The following is a 21,948-nucleotide window of genomic DNA, read 5'->3' on the forward strand; positions in this document are numbered from 1 at the left end:
TACACTATTATCTAGAGTACCATAATATCGTATCTTTCAGGGGAGTGTATTTTGTTTGCCACTCCCCTGCTTTTCATTGAAACTACAGGCTTTTTGCTGTTGTTACTGTATTTCTCTTACGTGAATATGCAAGTGTTGTACTTTCTGTTTCAAGGAAGTACTTTTGCTAAGCGTTAACGTTTTTACGTGAAAGTGCAAACATCCTGCTTGAAAGATATTGCAAGGGAGCCATTTGCGCCAGTTGGCGTCATCTACGTCAAAAAAAAAAAAAAAAAACCCTTCCACTACCTATAACTAAGCGACAAATTATATAATAATTTAAGGGCAACCAGAGCCAGGGGTTAGGTTGGCCTGCATTTGGAATACGGACAACTTGGATATTTTTTCTAATTTTGAGCGCTGGTTCTGTGGGGTAGGTATGGATATTTTCTGGAACTACACATTCTACAATAACTAACCTACATCATACCTTGACCAACTGATCATTTCTTGTCTTGGTCCTATGAAAATCATCTGCAGTAACCTGGATTTTTTTCTCTTTTGTTCCCACAAGTGACTCATTTGCTGTAAGTAACATCTCGCGCTTTGCAAGGCTGAAAAGCATTTTATGTATAATTTAATACAAGCCATAATTATTATAATATTGCTTCCAGTAACACGTATTTATCCCATACACAGTATGCAGTGTTGAAGTAGTGTAATTAGGTAACATTATCCATATTGAAGACAGTTTAAACCCAGTAAGAAAAGGTCAGGGATGCTTGTCAGAAAATTTGAGTTAAACCCCTAAAAGAGACCAATCTGGGCGTAGATTGAGCTTTATTTGACCCCTAAATGATACCACTTAAAACTGAATAGGCTTGATTACCAGCCGCTGTTCAGGAAAGGAGCCTGTGATACCGGTAGTAGATTACACTTGGGAGACTGGTGGAAATTGAGACTAAAAACTGAAATAACAGCATTTTTTATCATTATTTGTTCGAGTGCACCTCATATGGGAGTCCCCCCTCCCCCAGGGTTTAAACCCAGAAGTAGTTCTCAAAAGTCACAACGACATATCGGGTCAGAAAACTATTCTGAAATCTTACGTTCACGAAACATAAAAGGCTAGATTTAACCTTAAACTTCTCGCAGAGATTATAATAGATCTCAGACAAACCAGTGGAGGCCTCTCAATTTCAATCACAGAAAAATATTGGAATTGTGTTCACATCTTGTTAAAATAAATCTGTATACCAGCCGGGCCAACCTGGCTAAATAAACTTGTATTTTACTTACTTACGTTACTTTAAATATAAGTTAATAGCGATACGTGAAGCTTAAAAAAAAAACGAAAAATAAAAATTAGTCGCCGACATCGAACTGACCTTGGACAACATGTTTGAAATGGGCGCGCAATTTTAATTTATATGCGTACCCCCGAGAAATGAAGAACGCTGCCTCGTCAATTAGGTGTTAAAACAAGAAAGAGAACTTACATTTCTTCGTGTTTCTGGCTCAGCTGAGCTTCTCGAGCCAGCCATTTCGTATATTTAGTTTGGTCTTCCATTTCTTAATTTTTTGCAGCGGAAAAATCACGTCAGAATTAGGTACATCGTCATGTAGCGTACACTGTACTGTCCTGTGGGACATGCGAGGGGCTCTGGGATCTACTCATGACGTAATTATCAGACAGTCCCTTCAAACACGGAAAGACCCAAGATGGAGGAAGTCCGCCGTGTTATTTTGCTCTTAGTTTTAATCTCTTTTATGAGCCAGGTGTGTATTGACAGTTGCAGGAACCTTAGCAGTTTTTTTCATGTTGGGTTTTTTTAACAAACATCTTAAATGTTGTGCTCTTTTGATTAGGGAAATGGGCAAGATGCAGGCGATTTGGGAGTTCTTCACGTCGAAGGAACTAAAGATTGGCAAGATTTTTGTATCGCTTACAATACAATATGGGCGTCAATTCCAACGGATCTTGATAAAACGGTAAAAACAACATGCATAAGAATTTGTTTAACAAAACACATTTCGTCTTGCGCTCAAACATGGCGAACACGCATGGATTTTTTGACGAGTGTTTGAGTTGCGAGGTAACGAAACAAATTTTATTTAAGGTTAAATCTTGTACTTCATCGATTCATGACTCCTTGGAGAAATATTTCGCTTGTTTGTTTGGTTTTCGTAGAGATACGTTCATTACGCTCCAGTAGGCTAAAAATAATTTGATTCTACCATTTTGAGTGAACCTCTCAAAGGCATAATGAATGCCACTACTGTGCATTTGAAAATAATCACTCTTTTATTAGAGTGGGGGGGGGGGGGGGGATGGGGGTAGGGAGAGGTTCAGATTCCGATGTCTACTGACAGTCAAGATTTCTGTATTGTGTGTGCAGATTTCACAAGAGTACTGGTGGCCATTTTGGAGAGTTCTGATGTCGTCAAATTACTACTACTCAGATTGAAATATTAAAGTCCAATCATTCCATAGTCAGATCGGGTCAACAAAATAGTCAGATCGTTCCACTTATAAAAAGTCATTCTTTCTTGATGAAAATGTAAAGAAACATGCTACTTTATTACTGACTGATCTCTTCAGTTTAATATTGTGCAAATAGCATGGTTTTGTTTCATGGCAGAAACAGCATTATACTCTTGATCTATCATGTAAACAGTGCATGCATGGATCGTGGGCATGTGCACCCAATGCCGGCGACAACAACATCGTGCAACATGGCGGCCATACTCCGGCTATCACCAAGTCATGCAGTCTTGGTTTACAGCGTGTGTATCTTTGATATTGGACATCCATGTTATGATCAATAGTAGAGAATATCTAAATACACTATAATAAGGAATACATGAAGTACTTAGGCCTGTCTAAACAAGGTATCAGCTGACCAGTATCACATGACCATAACGTAGGCTCACATTTAGAGCTCATTTTTGTCTCTTGTTGGTTCTTTTAAAGTTGATTGCTGTCTAAGTACTGGTTTTTGATTGGATCGCAGGCTCATGTCAGGTTATTTTGTTGTAATCAGGACCAGGTTGTTCTGAAACTGGTTAACGCTAATCCAGGATTAAAAGTTAAGGTGGCTGAACACAGTTTTTGATACCTGTGTTTCATTAACCCTTTCCTCTAAAACTCTTGATCCTTTGGTCGCAAAAAAGACTGAAATAGATAATCAGTGGCTAGCATTTATCAATCTGTTATATGTTGCAATATTGTAATTGAAAGCTAATTATAATTATTATTTTGTTTCCTACCAGCCCAAGTATTCATTAGTTGAGGCCAAGCCCTCTGTTCTGTGCCAGCAACCTGAAAATCCCTCAGAGATACAAGGTGCTGCTGTGGCAATACAGAGGGGAAACTGCACATTACTTGTGAAGGGTCTTGCTGCAAAATTTGCGGGAGCAAAGGAGGTGATTATTGTCAGCAATGATACTTTGGTGAGTATTCAGTAAGTTCTGTATTTACTTAAGTAAGCGCCATGGTACTTATTAAATTTTTACACCTCAAATGCGGCACTTATTCGGGGGTGGTGCTTATTTCAGGACAGCGTTTACTCAAAAGATGAACATGACAAAGTTTTTTCTTTTAATATAAAGATACATTTTCAATCTGTCAGAAAATCTATTTGCACAAGTAATTGGGAAAAGGAAGAGAGAAGTTGGGCTTGTTGTTCCCGCAAAGTTCATGGCCTTCACAACAGAACTACGTATTGCAAGAATTTTAAACAGGGAACTTAATGGGCTAGTGGCTTGCAAAACTGTAATCATTTTGAACTGAAGAACATTGTCTTCGTGAAAATAAATTTCCAATGCTGTGTTAGACTAAGTTGCTTTTTAATGGAGTTTTAGTTACACTGAATTCCTCAAATATGCACCACATCCAGGCCGCAGCGATTATTCGGGGGTGGCACTTATTAACTGTTTTATCCCAATGCTGCACTTGAGGGTGGCGCTTAATTGGGGGCAGCACTTATTCGAGTAAATGCGGTATTCAGACAACTGGAGCATACAAGGGTCTGTCGGGTAGGACTTGTAAGTAAGTGACTATGGAGCATCTACAACAGCAAAAACACATGTTTGACCTTTGATTTACAAAGAAGCATTATAATATAGGAATACAAGACTGTACATTTAGCTGGTAAAATTCCAGTTACAATACCTAATAGAAGCCAATCTAGCTGGATGGCAGATCTGACAAATTGAAAGGAAAAAAGATCTGGTAATTAATTGAATATTATATATTGTTGATAAAGTGCATGGAGAATTTCAACTTACATTTAATAGTTATTTTATTAATAATGTTGACTTACTTGTATATACATTTATGGTCTTTATTATATGTGGGATTGTCCACCAAGGTTACTCAAACCAGGGAGAAAATTGTTATCCTCAAACCCAGGTTTAACCTTCCTACCTGTACTGTACATATCTAAACTCTACAGGTATTAGGTACCTAATGGAGAGAAAGACCAGAACTAGCAGTGTGACTTTGGTAAATTTCTACTGAAAGAAACTGTTATGTCCTTGATTCTGTAGTTTACTCCATTTGCAAATTCATCTGCTGAATATATGAAAGTAGATATTCCAATGGCTGTGATCAGTCAGGAGGACTGGGTAAAACTCAAGAATAAGGTTAGCAAATGGTATCAACCTAGAACGCTGTTATATCTTTGAATCTATTTTTAGTTTTACTTTTTATTAATTCAAGCTGATCGCTCATCACATGACATTTGGAGAGCTACATCATACAAGTTTAAGCTTTGTTACTTCATGATCATGTAATCAATAGAAATTTATTAGGATTAAATTTTTAAATGAGTTTGGAGATATGATAAAGGTGCTCTGTAGATTGCTTGAGCTGGGCAAAATTCTGACTCAACATAGAAGTGTGCATGGTAAAAATGTGACAAGTGGCAAGCACCAGCAAGGCTCACATTCAGTGGAAAATGTACTGATAGTTGATACTCAGATACATGTGTGATGTGGTTCAAAGACTGGGGAAAATGATCTGTTGGGATCAGCAAGCGAAAAATTGAAATTGAGACTCCGGTTATTATATAATCAAAATATAGAGTGTGCTTCTTATAGCAGTAGTGGGAGGTGCTGTGGCCTCATGGTTAGTGCACTCAATTCTGGAGCGAATGTTCCCGGTTTGAGCCCTGGCCAGGGACATTTACTCTCACAATGCCTCTCTCCACCCAGGTGTGTAAATGGGTACTGGCAAATTTAATGCTGGGGGTAACCCTGTAATGGACTGGCATCCCATCCAGGGGGGAAGAGAAATACTCCTAGTCGCTTCATGCTACTGAAACAGGGATAAGCTCCAGCCTGATGAGCCACTTGGCTCGTATGCAGTGATATATAGTGATAAGCACAATTTACATGTAATATAATATTTAATTTTTATAATGATCCAAATTACATTGTAGAATAATTTGTTTATGAATGTTCATCAGAAAACATTATTTCGTACAGGATTTTGGTAGACATAGAAAAGTGCAGCTGTATGCTCCACCTACGGGAAGCATTGATGGAAATTTGGCCGTATTGTGGATTCTGGCAGTAGGAACAGTCACTGTTGGAGCCTACTGGTGTGGAATCACGACCAAGGAAAGGATGTAAGTGACATCCTATACACAGGACTCGAAAAAAGTGCTCTTCGGTCGTCCAGGACAAGTAGATTTTCCTCCTGGGCAAGTAATTTTTCGCTCTCTTTTGCCTGTTAGGCAAGAGATCAGGCAAGTCATCTGCCAACTAAATGGTAATAATATTAAGAGCCAGAGCAAACTAAGACTTGCCCAGGGCAAGCAAAATTTTAGAAGCTACTTGTCCCAAGGGCAAGCTGGAATTCAAGTTTTTTTTTCCAGTCCTGTATACAGTGTAGAAGTATGGAGTGTCACATAGTGATATTAATAGGGCTTCTGATATTTTGCGGGGTTGCAGAGCTGCGAATTTCAAGTAAATCTGTGAAATCCCACGAAATTCACAAAAACACTCGAAATCCTGCGAAATTCGCTAGAAATGATGCCAAATACTTGTTGGCACAACATGTTTGAAAGTTATCTTGGTTGTTGGGGCTGCTTTCATGTACTTGTTGTAAACTTGCTAAATTACCTTGAAACTTTGTCACTGCAATGAGTAAACAACATCCCAAAACTACCAGGCGTTCTTAGATTAATGCTGTGAAAAACTGGGCAGCAGCCACAATGTAAAAAGCTTTGTCGCTGGCACATTTCTAGAGCGCATTGTTGTTAAAAGAGCAAAATAATGATGTTCTCTGTTAAAAATAACCTCATGGTCAAACATAGGGCAAAACCTAAACAGAATAGAACTTTGAAGATGAGGCAAACAACATGCAATTGGAAGAAGATATTCAACAAAGCAACTTGAATAGTAAATATCTAAGCGTAACTCCTGTGTTTTTAATATCCTGATTCTCATATTTGTTTTTATTGTGTTCCATAAGCTTGCTTCTAAAGTACGATTTTATATTGCAGTACGAAGCCTGAGCGTAGTTAGTAGAGGAGACAGATACAATCTCCTCTACTAACTGTGGCCTGAGTAAATGCTCTAAGAGCATCTAGTTTCATTAAAAACTCTCCTCAAATCAGCACAAGACCAATTGCTTTCTAGTGAAATTTGCCCAAAAAACTCCTGGAAAATTGGCTGTTTTTTACCAATTGTTTTTCAGCAACAATGACCTTGAAAATTCCCACGAAATTCCCACAAAATCGCCGTTTTTTCCTGCAAATTCGTCCCTGGAAATCCCGTGAAATTTGACTTTTTTCCCGCAACCTACCAGAAGTCCTGTATTAAGATGATAATTGTGTGGATAGTGGAGTGGAGGGGAATAGTGAGCTTGAATGTATTTCAAATACTTTTAAATACATTGCATATGTTAATCAAAAACAAATACAAATATTGAGAGAATCAGATACAAAACTTAAAGTTGGGAAATCTTGATAGTAAGCCCTAGTCTGGCTTCAGATGGGCTTACATGTATCTTCAGGAGAGCTTGTTATTGCTGGAGGCAGGGTAGGGTAGGGGGCCTTACTACCAGAAGGAATTTTTTCATTTAAAACTTATTTGCATGATGGGTTTATACAATGTATTTAGAACTGATGTTGTACATGGCAAAAAAATTACCTGACATAGCTCATTGTGAAACCATAAAGGAACATACTGATATGCTAGTAACACAAAACAAGTTATGCATTCCGACCAAATAAACTACAAATTTAACAAATTCTACGAAAGGGCCTAGCTTGTTACGCTATCTATCTGCAGGTCTGACATGACTGGTGAGCAAAAACCAAACAGTTCCTCTGATCTTGGATTGGAACTGTGTACCTATCTGTATGTGAAAACGAGAAAAAAAAATGGAAGTTACAAACATTTGTAAAATATAATGTGGTTGCAAGGTTTTTAGCTGTGAGTTGATGCTTTTCAGGATGAGATTGCTAAGAAAAAATCCCTCAGCAACTGGAGAGCAAAATGAAGCCAATGGGTCAAATGAAGATGATGGCTCTGTTGAAGTGACTCCTTTGATGGTGGTAGTATTTGTTATTCTCATCTGTGGAACCCTGTTACTGCTCTACTATTTCTTTGATTACTTGGTGTATGTTGTGATAGTGCTCTTTTGCCTGGCTGCCTGTAATGGACTGTATGAGTGTCTACGCCCCATCTTCCTGTGGCTTCCTCTTGGTATGTGAGCATTGATTAATTAACATTACATTGAATCTGATATAGAGGATATTACATACCCGTGCATGGATACGAATTTTATCTTCGAGTGTTCAACTCGATATCTCATGAGTGAGCGCAGTGAATGAGTGAGATATTGAGTTGAACACAAGAAGATAAAATTTGTATCCATAACCAGGCATGTAATATTCTGTTTATTATATAAACACACTAATGACGACGTTTTTGACGATTTTCCGAAGATTTCCAACCAATTTCTGAAGATTTCTGAAGATTTTCCAAAATTGTTTCGAAGGCCAGATGAACGTATCCGAACATTTTCCAGACATTTCCGAACATTTTCTGAAGATTGCTGAAGATGACGGAAGAAGATCCGAAGATGTTTTGATCATACAGTGCATCAACAAATTTTAGTGTAGTTAAAGGGACAAAAGAAAAATGTTATCAAAAAGGAATGATATCTTCACAGTGTGAAAGATAAAAATAGTATCTTCACTATGCATGATGAAGATATGATTGTTTAGTAAAAGGAAAAATCCTGGTATTTTACTGGTGTTTAATAAAATAAACACTTATTTATTAAACAGTTAGATAATGAGCTCGAGATTTTTATGAAATCAAGAATGAATTATTTAATAATCTGCTAAAAATTGTTTTTCATGTAGGGAAATTCTGTGTAACATTCCTTCAAATAAACATTTTCAAACATTTCATATTCTAACCTAAACTTTATGTTATAATGTATATATACACATGTAATTACCATATTTTCATTTAACAGCAATTGCTGTGAAATTGAGTATTTTGTTACTCTTTAGGAGACTGTAAAGTCCCACCCAATCGAATTCCATTGCTGAAGGGACAACCCCAGATCAGAATCATTGTGTTGATTGCATTCTGCATGGCCATTTCAATTTGGTGGGGTATTGAGAGGCATAAAAGGTACGCATCTGATAAATAACAGTATCTATGTTAAATACTGTATACATGTAGGTAGTAATCAGTACTGGCAGTGTTTGGATTGTCACCATGCCTAATTTGTAGTAAGCTGGTTTCTTTCAATTCTTGTATGTGTGGACACTATTGATTTTGAAAAGTAATTTATTTGTCTAGAATAATTATTCAGCAATTCCACATGTAGATTATTTGCTTTTTTCAGCTATGCCTGGGTCCTCCAAGACATCCTAGGAATTTCATTTTCCATTAGTTTGATCAGGAACATCAGATTACCGAACCTAAAGGTGTGCACCATGCTACTTGTTCTGCTTCTTATTTACGACATATTCTTTGTGTTCATCACACCCCTCTTCTCTGCTGGCAAGAGTATCATGGTGGAAGTTGCTACAGGTAAGGGCTTAAAATGTTCTGATAAATATTTCAGTCTTCAATTTGGTTTTTTGCTCACCATAGGTTATGTGTGAGAGGCCTCTTGCATGGTGGAGGGGGGCTTACAATAGTAGTTCTTATTGGTAATTTAAAATGGAAATTTTTGTCACTGAATCACTCCTAAGGATGTTAGCTAATTAAATGTGATGGCCGTCTACACAATTCATTTATTAATCTGTCAACATCTAAGCTCTGTGTTCAGATGCTGTTAAGTTTACATTTAAGTAACACTCTGGCTAAGAATGATAGCACCAAGGGCAATGGAATGAGCAGAATTTCTTTTTTAGCCACAGATAATTGGCTTAAGTCATTCAAATATGGCATTCTGATTGGTCTAAATCAGTTTTACCCGAGAATGCCACAAGTTTTGCTGATCATGGCCCTGAAAGCCCAGATCATCGAACCAATTGGTTAAAATCTAGTGTTGTGCAAATTCAGGGAAAATTTGTATGTGAGCTATGCAAGCTATTTATAAAACAAAGATTGTAACACATGGAGCTCATATGTCACAGCGTGGTAGCCATCTTGTGAACAGCAATTCATTGCGTTTTTTTATGAAAAACGGTAAAATGAAAACAGCCTAGATTAGTCATGAATTCAGAGAAATTCTAAAGATTGCAAATGAGGATCAATAATGGTGATCTTGGGGGTTATTCTTTGATGGATCTCTCATTGTGTTGTTGTTCCCATTGGGTACGCACATCGATTTGTCTGTTTGATATCATGTGCCTTGTGGCTTGTAACTGACTGGGCTGGAAATAACAGTCGGTCATCGGACATTGTCCGACCAAATTTTGAATATGTCCGGCCAATTTCACATTATGGTCGGACATGATGTCCGAACATTTCACCAACACCAAGTTATTGTCCATCCATAAAAGTTGGTTATATTCATTGTTAAAAGGCTTGAGGTTGCGACCAGTACGGTTGCCAATGCGGCTAAAATTTTATCTTTGGCGACCCAAAATTCTGGTTTAGTCAACAGCTGAAAATATGTCAGCGTTCACAGGCTACCATAATGGCGACTACATTTCCCTGTGTTGACGATCAATAACGGTTATTTTCTCAGTCATTATGACCTTCCAGAAATACATAGTGAAAGATCTTTGCTTCTTTAACATTCAACATAAGAAAAGAAAGCAATCTATCGTTCTGCTTTGCTGTAAAGGATTCCTCACATCGGAGAACTTGCAAATGGCTGATCGCATTTGAAAAACCCTTAAAACCCTTAAATGATAAATAAATCAAATTTAAAGACAGTTTTGAACGATTTGTATTGAAAATCTTTACTGTATGCTAAAAAATTTTCTTATGCTAATTAATTATGCTAATCAATTATGCAAATTAATGTCCGGTCAGATTGATAAGATGTCCAACCAAAATGAAGATTTGAAAGGACACATGTCCTGTTAAAGAAGAAAAATTATTTCCAGCACTGAACTGAAGAGAAAGATTACCAATATCAAAGGATCCAGTACTACAAGTACTGCTAAAATTAAGCAAAGTAACAAGATTTATATTCGTTGCCAACTGAAACATGAAGTGAGATTTCTCTACTTTATAAACACATTCACGTCACATTCCTGCAAAATAATTATTTTGTTTTCGCTGTGCCAGGCATGAAATTTTGCAAGAAAGTAATAATTCCATAGAAAATGAATGGTGTTTTTCTCTCTGTCTGCTTCAATTAAAAAATCTTTTGCATGCAAAATTTGTATGGCATATAAACTTCGTATGAGTGTTTGCTTCGAATGGGTAATAAGAATTGCGTGAATAAAAAATATCACTCTCACTTAATTGCCGCGACTGTAATACAGGAAATGGCAGTCACTGAACACCAGTAGATACGGCATTGTTGTTTCAGTTAATTTGAACTTGAGACGTAAAAGAGATAAATACACTGTAGAATCCTTTGTCAGAAGACAGAAGCTAACTGCAGGAAGGCTTCAGGAAGGCGGTACTGTTTGTGAGCGCAGTTGTCATATTGCCAGCTCAAGATGTTTGCTCAAGATATTTTGAGCTCAGCTCAAACAATACCAGCATTTATTAACTGGCTTCAAGGTGAGCGGATTTCTTGTCAGATTCTTTTCAAGACTTTCCTGGAACTTATTAACTAAATAGTCTTTTTTGGGACACTGCAGCAGATGAAGATCTACTCTGAGATGTTGCTTGCTGTAAGCTTTTGCATACCAAACTAAGTTGCAGCTCTAGTTTTGCAAATGTTTTGGTTTTGTAGCCTATGTACAGCCACCTAGTTTTGTACCAGAACGCTTTTGGCCAAACAAGACAATAAAATGCTGTTGACAATTGATAAATAGGTCAAAATTATGACGAAAAGAAGAGAAAATAGAGCATTAAGTCTGGTGGTTCACAAAAAGTTATTAGTTCCTCATTATCTTGATACGTCGCAGCCAAGTAGGTCATGTGATAACAAAGATATCCTGTTAATTTGAGCTAGGAATTGACCTCTAGGTACCCCAAATTTTTATAAAACCATTTGAATTTCACGCTAATAGCGATTTAGCCAATAAAGTAGCTCAGATTAGTTTAATCATCACGTTTCTGCTCATTAGCTACTAACAGCTCCTGTTGCTGCAGCTCTATTGTTTTTGCTATCCTTCTTAGCGGGAGCGTTACTTAATATCAATCTCACGCTTAAAATTCATGACAAGCTTGTTCTGTGTGTCATTTGTCCCTACCAAAAAGCAAGGATATATGAAACAAAAGTTAAAGGATATAATGCATGTTGTACTAGAATTAAATAAAATGCAGTGAAATGTGTACATTGTAAAATAATAATTACATGTATTTGTTACAAAAGAAATCCTTTGCTTTTCTGAAGGTGGTGGAAGTAAAGAACAGTTACCAATGGTTTTCAAGGTGCCTAGACTAAGCAGATCAGCACTGTCCGTGTGTCTGAGACCTTACTCATTGCTGGGTTTTGGAGACATTCTGGTACCTGGTGAGTAAGAATTACTCAGGTGCATGAAGCTGCTCTTAATGATTTCTAAAACCTAGAACTTTGTCACATGGTGAGCTAAATTTTCAGGACTGAACTATAATATAATTATTGTAGTATTTTCTCAACCAACAAACAGTGTACATGTACATGTACCATTATACTTTGTCACATGCACTGTGTCATGGTTGCCGGCCTGTATTTTTTGCTCCTGAGTATTTTATTTCTATTTGCCTCTCTGGGCCATTTTCACCCGAATTTTCTATTCCTTCTGATGTCTAACAATGTCAGCTTTACAGAGGAACAGGGTTTGTACAGGGATGTGCAGTTTTAGATTTTTATGAGCCGTTTCTGCTATGGCGAGTCAAGATATTTCAAAATGAACTTGGTTCGGGAATGAAACCTGTCATTTGGTGTTAAGTTTGCGAAGCATGGCATGATTTCTTTAGCTCTTCCATCAAGGTTATTTTGTGTTTGACTCAACAATCCATGCTGATATTTCTCCATATCTGGGCCCTTGTTTTCAAAATGCATCAAGAATATCTGACAACCACGAACATTGTGAACACTTCAAGGCTGCCCATGTGGATGATAACCATAATTATTCAAGAGCGCAACTCATCTCGCTGAAAATGTTTGCAACTGCTTATCTAGCCTCTCAGGTAATAACAAGTCTGAAACAGCAAGGACTTTTTCGCGCTCGCGGAGTGTGTAGTGGAAACCTAGTGTGACTGAAAAGACTGAAAAGGATGTGGTATATGAGTATTCCTGCTGTCACTCACTCTAGAATATTCAAATCTAACTGTTACACTAGACATGCATCAGTTAACAGCCCTTGCAATGCCAACAACTTGTCTACAGTGAAGTTATTTAAGCCTGGCCCTGCTCCCCCTAGTATCATCCCCAGTTGCATGGTCATCAATGCTTGTTCTCTAGTTACACTGGATGCACTGGCAGCACTAAATACTGAATTATGTATTAACAAGATTGACCTTACTTTGCTTTGTCTCTGAAACCTGGCTTAATAACAAAGTTGCATCAAATTTGATATGTCCTGATGGGTATGTTATTGTAAGGCAAGACCATTTTGACTTATATTCTGACTTACAAACAGTCCCAGGAAAGCTTGGTTAATAAGAGATTTCTTCTAGATTAACGACTGAAAATGTCCAGAAAAATCCCACAATCACAGACTTGAAAGACACTTGACCCTAAGTTTTTGAAAATAATAAATAAATGCAACCTTTGAGCAGAAAAGCAGTTTTAAGTTTTAATTTTTAGCACAAAAGGCCTGGTAGTGAGCTTCTGTAAATGTTTTATTGTTGTTGTTGTGTGTGTGTTTAGTTTTATGTCATGACTGCATAATATCTGTTCATGATAGATATTAGTCAGAGTAACTAAGACTGTGGCTTGTCTGTTTGCAGCCCTCTATATTGGTTTTTGTCACTCATTTGATGTCATGACAAACACACCACGTAGGATATATTTTATTGCAACATCTATTGGTAAGTTGCAATAACTGTTGCTGCAAGTGACCTTGGTGTACTCTTAGAGTTTGTATGGAGTTCTGTGAGACTTTGCACGGGTTTCTTTCTAACTTCTTTTTAAATTTTATTTAACATTCTCAAACTCATTAGTAATTCATTAAGTTTACACAAAGAAAATGACCGTAGCGGTGTTTGGATATCTGATCTTAATTAACATAGAATTTTACAATTTTAATTCTCTGTTTTCTCCTTAGTTGTAGTTTCGATTGAGAAGATATATCAAACACTCAAGACACTGTTTGACCACGTTTCCAAACACCTCGAAGTTTGTTAAAAATACTCTGCTGCACGTCTTTTTTTCCAACTCTCTTCTCGGTGGTTGGAAATCTGGTCAAACATGGTCTTTCGTGTTTGATAGATTACTTACAATTCAATAAATTGCTTTCTAAACATTACTAATGATATTTTGCAATGAATTTTACAATACAGTACTCACTAACACTCAGTTACTTACATTAAATGTTTACTTGCAGTATTTATGGTCAATGTTAGAAATGTTCTTGACAATGACTAGTTATTTGTATTCTATCAAGCTAACTTTTGAAAATCAAGTTCAGGTTTAATTTATTAGGTTTAGATTGACCTTTACAGGTTTAATATATGCTTAGAAATCTTGTTGCTGGTACATTTAAAATGTGAGGGACAGTTTTCATTAATTTTTAAAATTCTTTTTAATATGCTTTGATCAGTTGCAAGTTATTTCAATATCTGCATGCATAGAACTGCTGTGTATAATAGATAAAAAGAAACTTACTGAAAAAAATAGTATTTCATTTAATGTTTTCGGTTTTGTGTGTAATTGTTTCCAACTGGTCAATGTTTGTTGAAAGTTCAACCTTTCTGTTAATACACAATCAATGGTATTTGATTGTTTCCAGCTTATGGTGTGGGTTTGTTCATAACATTTGTGATGCTGTTCATTATGGAACAAGGCCAACCAGCCTTACTTTATTTGGTACCATGTACTCTGATTACTGGTTTGCTGATTGGCTGGCGACGAGGGGAACTAAAAAAACTCTGGACTGGACAAATGGTATATCTTCCTGCTTTTGTTTAATCTGGCCTGTATCTTCTACATCATCTTCTTTCTCTTCATGTTAGTATTCAAGACTTTACTTTCTAACATATCTTAATCTTAAACATTATCTGTTTCAACTTAACGCTTTTTTCATTTTAACAACAACAACAAGCTTTATTTCCCCTTGGACGAACAAAATTACTTTTTACAAGGTTGTATATTAAATTATAGAGTTAGGGGTGTGCCTACCTGAAATATTAGTAGCTAATCAAAAAATAGCTTCTTTCCTGCCAATTGCAAGTACAAGGGTAATTAAGTAACCATCACTTTTAATTAATAATAAATTTCAATGTTTCCAGTGCTAGCCTTGGATTGAATACATAAAATCAAAATGTTATGATCGCACAATTTAGTAAGTTAATGTTGCACTGGTGTACTGTACATGTAACATTTTAAGATACACCTTCTGAAACCTTTCTCCAGCTTGGTCTCATGAAGATCTCTGATCACTTTGTACTTTGCTAATAAAACTACCTTGAAATATAAGACTGAGTAAAGATCTTTACATTTCCATCATGGCTCTGATAAGATCTTCTTTTAATGTATCTGATTAATGTATAAAACTTTCCATTGCTAAGTATTATAACTGTAATTGTAAATTATACAAATAAATGTGTCCAATTAAAGTAGGCATGAACAGGTAGCTGTTTTTGACTGGTTGGCAGTCTAAAGCACATAATCCAGTCTCAGTAACATGAGCCTTTTTAAAGTGTTTACTATTATTTTAAAGTGCAGCAGATTGTCTGTGATAAATTTAGAATTAACTTTAAGTTAGTTCTTCCATAATTGAAAGGAAAGTCTCTGTTTTTTCATTGTCGTAATGCCCTCTTTTTCCATTATTTGTCTAATGTAGGTAATATGTAATAATCATTTATCTTATTATATAATAATTTTTTTTTCAGGTTCCAGATGATGCTGATCAAGATGATAATTATGAGAGTGAAGATGAAATTTTAAATCGTGAAAGTTTAACAAGAAAGCTTCTAGAAAATGAAAAGTAATGAACAGTACTGAAATAAGTTCACTGTCAGAAACTTATACATTGTACATGTTATAAAATATCAATTTATAATGCATGTTAATACATTTAAGTTATATTAGTATAATGGTACTGGTATTTTGTTAGAAATGATACATATTTGGTATTTTTTGGATGCTATTGTGGTATATTTTACTATTACTAATAACTAAATTCATGACAAAAAAAACATGAAAAATTGTGTTGAAAAAGTAGGACTGATTATGAATGCTTTACTTGTCTCCTCAATGACTTCAATTTGCTTGATGGAACATAAGCAGGAGCACATTACTTAATTTTCCATTTCATTGCTGTCAATGAAGTTGTTTTGATATTTTAAGGCATTGATATATCCTGCTGTTGTTTCATGTTGTTTGTTTTGACTGTTTGTCATGATTAAAGTGTCATCATTTTACCAGAGGTTAACATCTGTGGTAGGTATTGACTATAGGCAGTGCCTTAACGCTGAGGGTTTTTTCTCTTTTATGTTCTACTGTACTGTTGCCTTGTGCCTCATGGACAGTTTTTTAATGGTTTTTGACATTGTAATTTTATTGTCTAGAAGGGCTGTTTGATGTGACCAATCAGTCAGGTCTGGGACTAGCATTGACATTGCGATTGCATGATTTTCCTCCAGAGTGTGTTTTGATTTTAATTTCCTCTTCCCCTCTTGTTTCCCTGTCAAGATAAGTTCATTGGTAAAGTTAACCAACATCTTTCAGTTGTCAACTGGCAACAGTGAACTGCAGTACACTGCCATTTGAACAGTTTGCACAATTAAAAAATTGCGTTACTTCAAGGTATATTGTATTTGGCTTATAATTGGTCAGAATTTTAATGTTATATATTACATGTTCATTTGACTGCAGTAGTGATTAACTCTACTGAAAGTTTTATTTTTGTGAAAGATCTTCCACATATATAAAGAATATTACATGGCATGCAGAGATAAAAAAATATTGGAGCACTCAGCTCATGAGTTATAATTTGGGACCCAAAATGAGGCTTTACCTCAACCAGCTGTAAAAGCAATGTTAAAAGAATGTCCAGTAATCTTCTAAAAGGCAGGGGAAGTGAAACATTTGTGCAGGTACAGCGAGCTGCACATGGGAAGAAAGACAATTGTCCATCATGTCACATCGTCATACTTAAATTGCATTTTACCTTTTACAAAGCTTTCATTTTCTAGCAGGGCACAACAATTAGCAGAATGATATAATTGTGACACATGGAACTACACAGTGAACAGATAACCATTGTCTGTAACACGAGATTAGCTGTGTACATTTACAACAGTATTTCACTCTGGTGACAGAGTACTGTGTATTTGTCTGTATCAATATTAAGGTATCAGTATAACCCATTTGACCATCCTCGTGCGGTCCGCTCTAGCGTTCGTGGCTTTAACAAAAACCCATATAAACCGCATATTTTCTGGAAGCTTAATAACTACAGATTATGACCTGACCTGTTTAAAACGGTAAAAATATACCGTGTTTCGAAAATGTGAATATATTTACAAAGCTTCACGAACCCATAAATCAAGGTATACGCCCGCTAAATTTAGGTCGGAGAAAACGATTAACATGGCATCCGTTTCTTCACACATTGACCTCAAAAACCGTGTCTCAGATTTTTGGCACATGCGTTTGTTATTATTTTACAAGAGGATAAAGTTAGAAAAAGAAAAAAATAGGACTGCCCGCGAAAAAAAGGCATAACTTTTTAATGAAAAGAGTAATCAGAATTCGCAGACACGGTTTTGTCGGCGTTCGTTCTGACAACATTCTCTCCGAATTTCAGCCAATTTGGTCCAGGGGCTGCCGACCTGGAACTCGAAATGCACGTACAACTCGCCTATTTTTTACTTTCGAGAAACAGAGAAAAAATAAAATTCGGCGGCATCCAAGTGTTATGAGATTATCACACCAAGGGAGACACCGCAGAGGAATCAACTTTCTGTATAACAATAGGACTGTGACAGTTAACATGGAACAGGTACAAATTTCCGCGACGGCGCGCGGTAAATTATTCACCAGTGAATAAACCGCTTTTTCATGTGTGAAGTCAGAATTCCAAAGTTAGTAAACGTGAAATTATCTTTTGATTTACTATATTAGCGTTCGAAATTTTACGTATCGGTTGACTAATCTTCAAAGTTATGACCATGTCACTGTTAACATGCCGAAGGCCCGTAGAAGGTTCCCGAGAAAATGCAAGCGCACAAAGGGAAACGCTGGAGAGGACGCCGTAAACGGGACTACATCGACTGACGTTGATGCAAAGGCAAAGATACTGGAAGTAATGACAATAGCTGGGTAAGAAAAAAAAAATGTTGCACTGCTGATTCTAACTTTGTACAATCGATCTGCCTTTCAATTTCGTCCACTTCTCTTCGTCAATCTCCTCTGCTTCGACAGTTTCTTGCAACAGTATTTTAGCGCGGCTTGCGCTCATTTCGGCTTGCTCGCTGGCTTCGTGATCGCGATCGTTGTCGCGTTCATCCAGCAATTTTTCTTGATTGTAAAACGAACCTTTGCCGCTTTCCGCTAATTTAGCGGCCCACTCTTTGTTGAAAGTGTTTTTCGCCTTCTTTGGCCTTCCTTTAGCCGATGAAAACGGGCAAGATCGCTTTGTCTTCTTCGAAGACATCCGGCACTGATTATGGCGTGCAAATCGCGTGTCAACTCAGCATGATCTTGATGTCATGTGACTTCTTGCCTCGATAATTAATTTATTTGACAGAACTTGTCAACTCTCAATTAAGTAATTAATATGCAAAACAATCTTTCTCGCGCAATAACCAGCGGCAGATATAAGATTTTTTCGTGGAGTTTTTTTTTTATCTAAAAGATTACTTTAAGATTTATCCAACCGCTTAAAAAAGTAAAATTATGCAAAATTGCATATTTTCCCCTTACTGATACCTTAAGTAGGCTTATGTAACATAATATGAGCATTTCATCAGGAAAAACAAAACTGTCTATAATAAGTGGGTGTCTATAAAGTTGCATTCTAATCAAATTTCAGAGGCAGTGGCTGTATACAAGGTAAAAAGGTAAACTCTGCATACGAGCCAAGTGGCCCATCATGCTGGAGCTAGCTTATTGCAGTTTCTGTAGCATGAACTGACTAGGAGTACTTCTACTCCCCCTGGATGGGATGCTGGTCCACTGCAGGGTTATCCCCAGCGTTAAGTTTGCTGGTATCCATTTTTACACCTGGGTGGAGAGAGACACTGAGAATTAAGTGTTTTGCCCAAGAACACAACACAATGTCCCCAGCCAGGGCTGGGCTGCTCCATCTGGAGTCAAGCGTACTAACCATCAGACCACCGTGCCTCCCTGGTTGTATACAAGGCAAACTACTATTTAATCAGCCTAGAATTAAAACCAAAAAGAACATCAACACTAATTTTTCATCTTTATTTATTAAGTTTTTGACATTTTCATAGAAACTTGACATAGCAACATTTACAGTCTAATGTACCACATAGGCATTGTACTGCTGAGTCTTCAATCTGCTCACATGACCTGTATCAGAGTGATCAATTGCAGCCATCTCCCACTCCTATCCCAACTCCAAACAATAAAGATCTTTGGAGGTTTTCTACCCTTATTTGAAGCTGACTGGTATAGGTTGCATATAGATGAATACATACACATAGGTAAGGTACAGTACTGTTGTTCAGGGAGTGCTATACAAGAACAGTAATAAAATGCTCTAACACAAATTACTCTTATTTCCACAATCATTCTTGTTGTAAGAATGGGTTTGCAATGGGTTCCATGCCATCAACAGGACAGACTAACACCACAGCTGTTCCTCGACACACTGCGAGACCAATCTGTCTTGTTTCATCAGTGAGTTTGAATGGATCATCTGGATCTGTTAGTAACAGAGAAACCCAAAAATGCCTGTTAGAAAACACATTAGGTAGGTGAACATTTCATTGTAAAAGTATGTGGCACCATAGAGTAAGAATCCCAATGCCAAGTGGTCCATGACATATTTTAATTTGCCCATTGCTCCAGTGTTAAATTTGGTTGCATATGCATTATCAAAAAAAGATTATCATAAAAAACTACCACTCAAATGCTAAATAACTTAGAAACATATTGTTTAATTTCTTAAAAAGCTTATACACTGTACCTTCGAATTTAAAAATGTTCACACTGGACACCCAGTGAACCTTCAAGGCAGAATATTTATTAGAAATATATTTTAACTCATCCAACAAGGGCATTTAGAGCCAGTTGAAGTAAATTATGAAACAAATCATGTAACTGAACATACCATGGTTAAAAATCCCATCTCACTTCCCACATAATGTAAATCTGAATAATCAATAGACTGTTGTTATCTCCTAGTCAACATGAATGAGTTTATTTTGTTTTAGCCTGCGGACAGGCTCCCGTAAAGGACGGAAAAAATATTGGCAAGCTAAGTGAGCGGACGAACGCAAAACTGAAAATTTGGAGAGTGAAGTGCCACCCTTGGTGATTAGCCTGTAACAAATAAGTCAATGAGGTAATTAGACCTGTCAAGAAACTTCATTTTCCGTACCTGTAAACAGTTCTAATCAACCTAATCAAACAGCTGGGCTCGGCGTCATAATATAGAGTGCAAGTATTAATGCAACATGTTCACAGAATATTTTAAACTTTGTCCCTCCAGAGCCAACACTTAAAGAGCTTAAAACAAATTTTTCAATACTGAAATGAGCCTAAGGAAAACGAAAATAATGAAATAACAAAAGGTCGAGAGACCAAAAATTAAAGAGAAGAGCAAATGCACAAATGTCACGAACCATAGCAGTTGCATTTCACAAAGATCTGACAAATATCTTTCTCAACGATGTCAACAACCAGGCATTTAACCAATCATATCATGATACCAGAACCTGGTATAGTGGAATAGTGGCATCAATATAATGTCTACAGGCTCCCTCACTTAGTCCAAGCTTGCCAGGAGCGTGTTCACAGCCTAATTTTGTTTATACTACCTGCCAGCAACACGATGCATAATCACACCAAGTGCAAAGTAATGATATCCATTTCATGAAATAACGGAATTTGCATCCTGAAAAGAGGTCAGGTTTCAGGTTTTGGAGTAAAGGCTTGGCTAAATTAAAGTCTAATTTTAGTATTTCCCGTACCTCTTAAATATTCAGTTGTGTTGTCCAGCACAATATTCAGTAATGCATCAAAACCCTTCAAAACCCCTGTGGCTAAACAAAACAGGAAACAAATTATCAATTAATTTTCAACAATTATCATTTTTTTTGTTGCTTAACTTAAAATAGAGTTGAACCTCTCCGCAACGGCCACCTTGAAAACAGAGGATAGTGGCCGTTGTAGAGATGTGGCCGTAATTGGAGTTTTGACTGTATGTCAAATTTTTATTGCCTGATTAAGTATAGTTTGTGGTGTAATGCGCAACAATATACAGCTTGTCTGTAGCTTTGGTTTCCAGTCAAGAAGTGTTTTTGTTAGAAACCCACATTTGATATTAACGTACATGAGTAAACGAAAGAAACATCCTCGAAGCTGCAGTTATATTGAGTCATTCCTGTTTATACCTCCGTAGAATAATAACTGAACAAGTTTTCAAGAACGTGTATTGATCTACGATAAGGTGGAACAAGTTTGAACTAAGCTTATCACTTACCCTCCCTGCCCCCTTGAAATTTCACTCGGACTCGTTTATCGAGGAACTTGGATAATTCAAAGATGCTCTCTTTTTTCTTCCTGTCCGTCTAAAGAAAAAATCCCTCATTAGCAGTTAATAACATAAAGCCAGAGAGCCACATTCTACGACAATTCTTACCGCCATCTTGATTTTTTCCACGCCGCTCAGGCATGACGGGATAGAAAAACGTTTTCCCCAGATCTCCAACGATCGCTCTGTCGTTCGCTACCTCCAGGGTCATCCGGGTAGTCCGGGGCATGTGCTGATCTGTGCTGGATGTACCGGATGTGCAGCGTCGCCAAAATCTGGATCGGACCGGACCGGACCGGATCACGAACCGGATCACGGACCGGATCACGGACCGGATCACGGACCGGATCACGGATCGGATCACGGATCGGATCAAGGAAAAAAATTCAACATTGAAAAGTCAAGATTCAAAATTCAAAATTCAAGATTCAAAATTCAAAATTTTGTTGAGCAAATTACACTAGAGTGACTACTGTGAGCAGAACGTTTTATGTAATTCAGGTGTGATATTCCTTTATTCTTTCATAATATCAAGCCAACT

The 21,948-nt window shown here is 36.9% G+C and overlaps 3 protein-coding genes across 4 annotated transcripts in view; 1 reads left to right on the forward strand and 2 right to left on the reverse strand.

Annotated features, from left to right (window-relative positions):
* Positions 1 to 1,585, reverse strand: part of LOC110057222 (uncharacterized) — a 4,972-nt gene extending 3,387 nt beyond the window's left edge. The window contains exons 1-2 of the mRNA XM_020763805.2: positions 1,479 to 1,585; positions 470 to 593 (exon numbers count right to left, since the gene is read on the reverse strand). Coding sequence (XP_020619464.1) covers positions 470 to 593; positions 1,479 to 1,549 — 195 coding nt within the window. The 5' untranslated portion in view covers positions 1,550 to 1,585. The remainder of the gene's footprint in view (positions 1 to 469; positions 594 to 1,478) is intronic.
* A 78-nt stretch (positions 1,586 to 1,663) lies between these two features.
* LOC110057258 (signal peptide peptidase-like 2B) lies at positions 1,664 to 19,419 on the forward strand. 2 transcript variants are annotated; one of them, XM_020763847.2, is made up of 13 exons: positions 1,664 to 1,758; positions 1,849 to 1,971; positions 3,253 to 3,432; positions 4,531 to 4,626; positions 5,470 to 5,612; positions 7,445 to 7,698; positions 8,517 to 8,640; positions 8,858 to 9,045; positions 11,927 to 12,046; positions 13,468 to 13,548; positions 14,469 to 14,623; positions 15,571 to 15,665; positions 18,717 to 19,419. In XM_020763847.2, exons 1-13 carry the CDS (start codon positions 1,702 to 1,704, stop codon positions 18,787 to 18,789), a joined length of 1,689 nt encoding a protein of 562 aa, XP_020619506.2. In that variant the 5' UTR covers positions 1,664 to 1,701; the 3' UTR covers positions 18,790 to 19,419. The 2 variants fall into 2 exon arrangements, with proteins under 2 accessions (XP_020619506.2, XP_020619507.1); XM_020763848.2 differs by lacking the exon at positions 18,717 to 19,419 and having other exon boundaries at positions 14,469 to 14,686; positions 15,571 to 16,485.
* Positions 19,098 to 21,582, reverse strand: LOC149119022 (U6 snRNA-associated Sm-like protein LSm7). The gene is made up of 4 exons (XM_089276002.1): positions 21,516 to 21,582; positions 21,357 to 21,444; positions 20,845 to 20,916; positions 19,098 to 19,574 (listed from the first exon to the last, which is right to left on the reverse strand). The coding sequence occupies exons 1-4, from the start codon at positions 21,519 to 21,521 to the stop codon at positions 19,438 to 19,440; spliced, it is 303 nt and encodes a 100-aa protein (XP_089132128.1). The 5' UTR covers positions 21,522 to 21,582; the 3' UTR covers positions 19,098 to 19,437.
* Between the last annotated feature and the right edge of the window lie 366 nt (positions 21,583 to 21,948).

Source organism: Orbicella faveolata, unplaced genomic scaffold (genome assembly GCF_042242905.1).
Source record: "Orbicella faveolata isolate gen_17 unplaced genomic scaffold, um_ofav_v1 contig_1, whole genome shotgun sequence".
Taxonomy (NCBI): domain Eukaryota; kingdom Metazoa; phylum Cnidaria; class Anthozoa; order Scleractinia; family Merulinidae; genus Orbicella; species Orbicella faveolata.

Bases quoted from the DNA above. Each gene is read 5' to 3' on its own strand.
- LOC110057258 (XM_020763847.2), top strand. From the start codon at position 1,702: ATGGAGGAAGTCCGCCGTGTTATTTTGCTCTTAGTTTTAATCTCTTTT. The intron at 1,759-1,848 runs GTGTGTATTGAC...TCTTTTGATTAG, and splicing joins TAATCTCTTTTATGAGCCAG to GGAAATGGGCAAGATGCAGG. The intron at 3,433-4,530 runs GTGAGTATTCAG...TTGATTCTGTAG, and splicing joins TTGTCAGCAATGATACTTTG to TTTACTCCATTTGCAAATTC.
- LOC149119022 (XM_089276002.1), bottom strand. The intron at 20,917-21,356 runs GTAAGTGATAAG...TGTTTTGTTTAG, and splicing joins ATTTCAAGGGGGCAGGGAGG to CCACAGGGGTTTTGAAGGGT. The intron at 19,575-20,844 runs GTACGGGAAATA...TGTTACTAACAG, and splicing joins CACAACTGAATATTTAAGAG to ATCCAGATGATCCATTCAAA.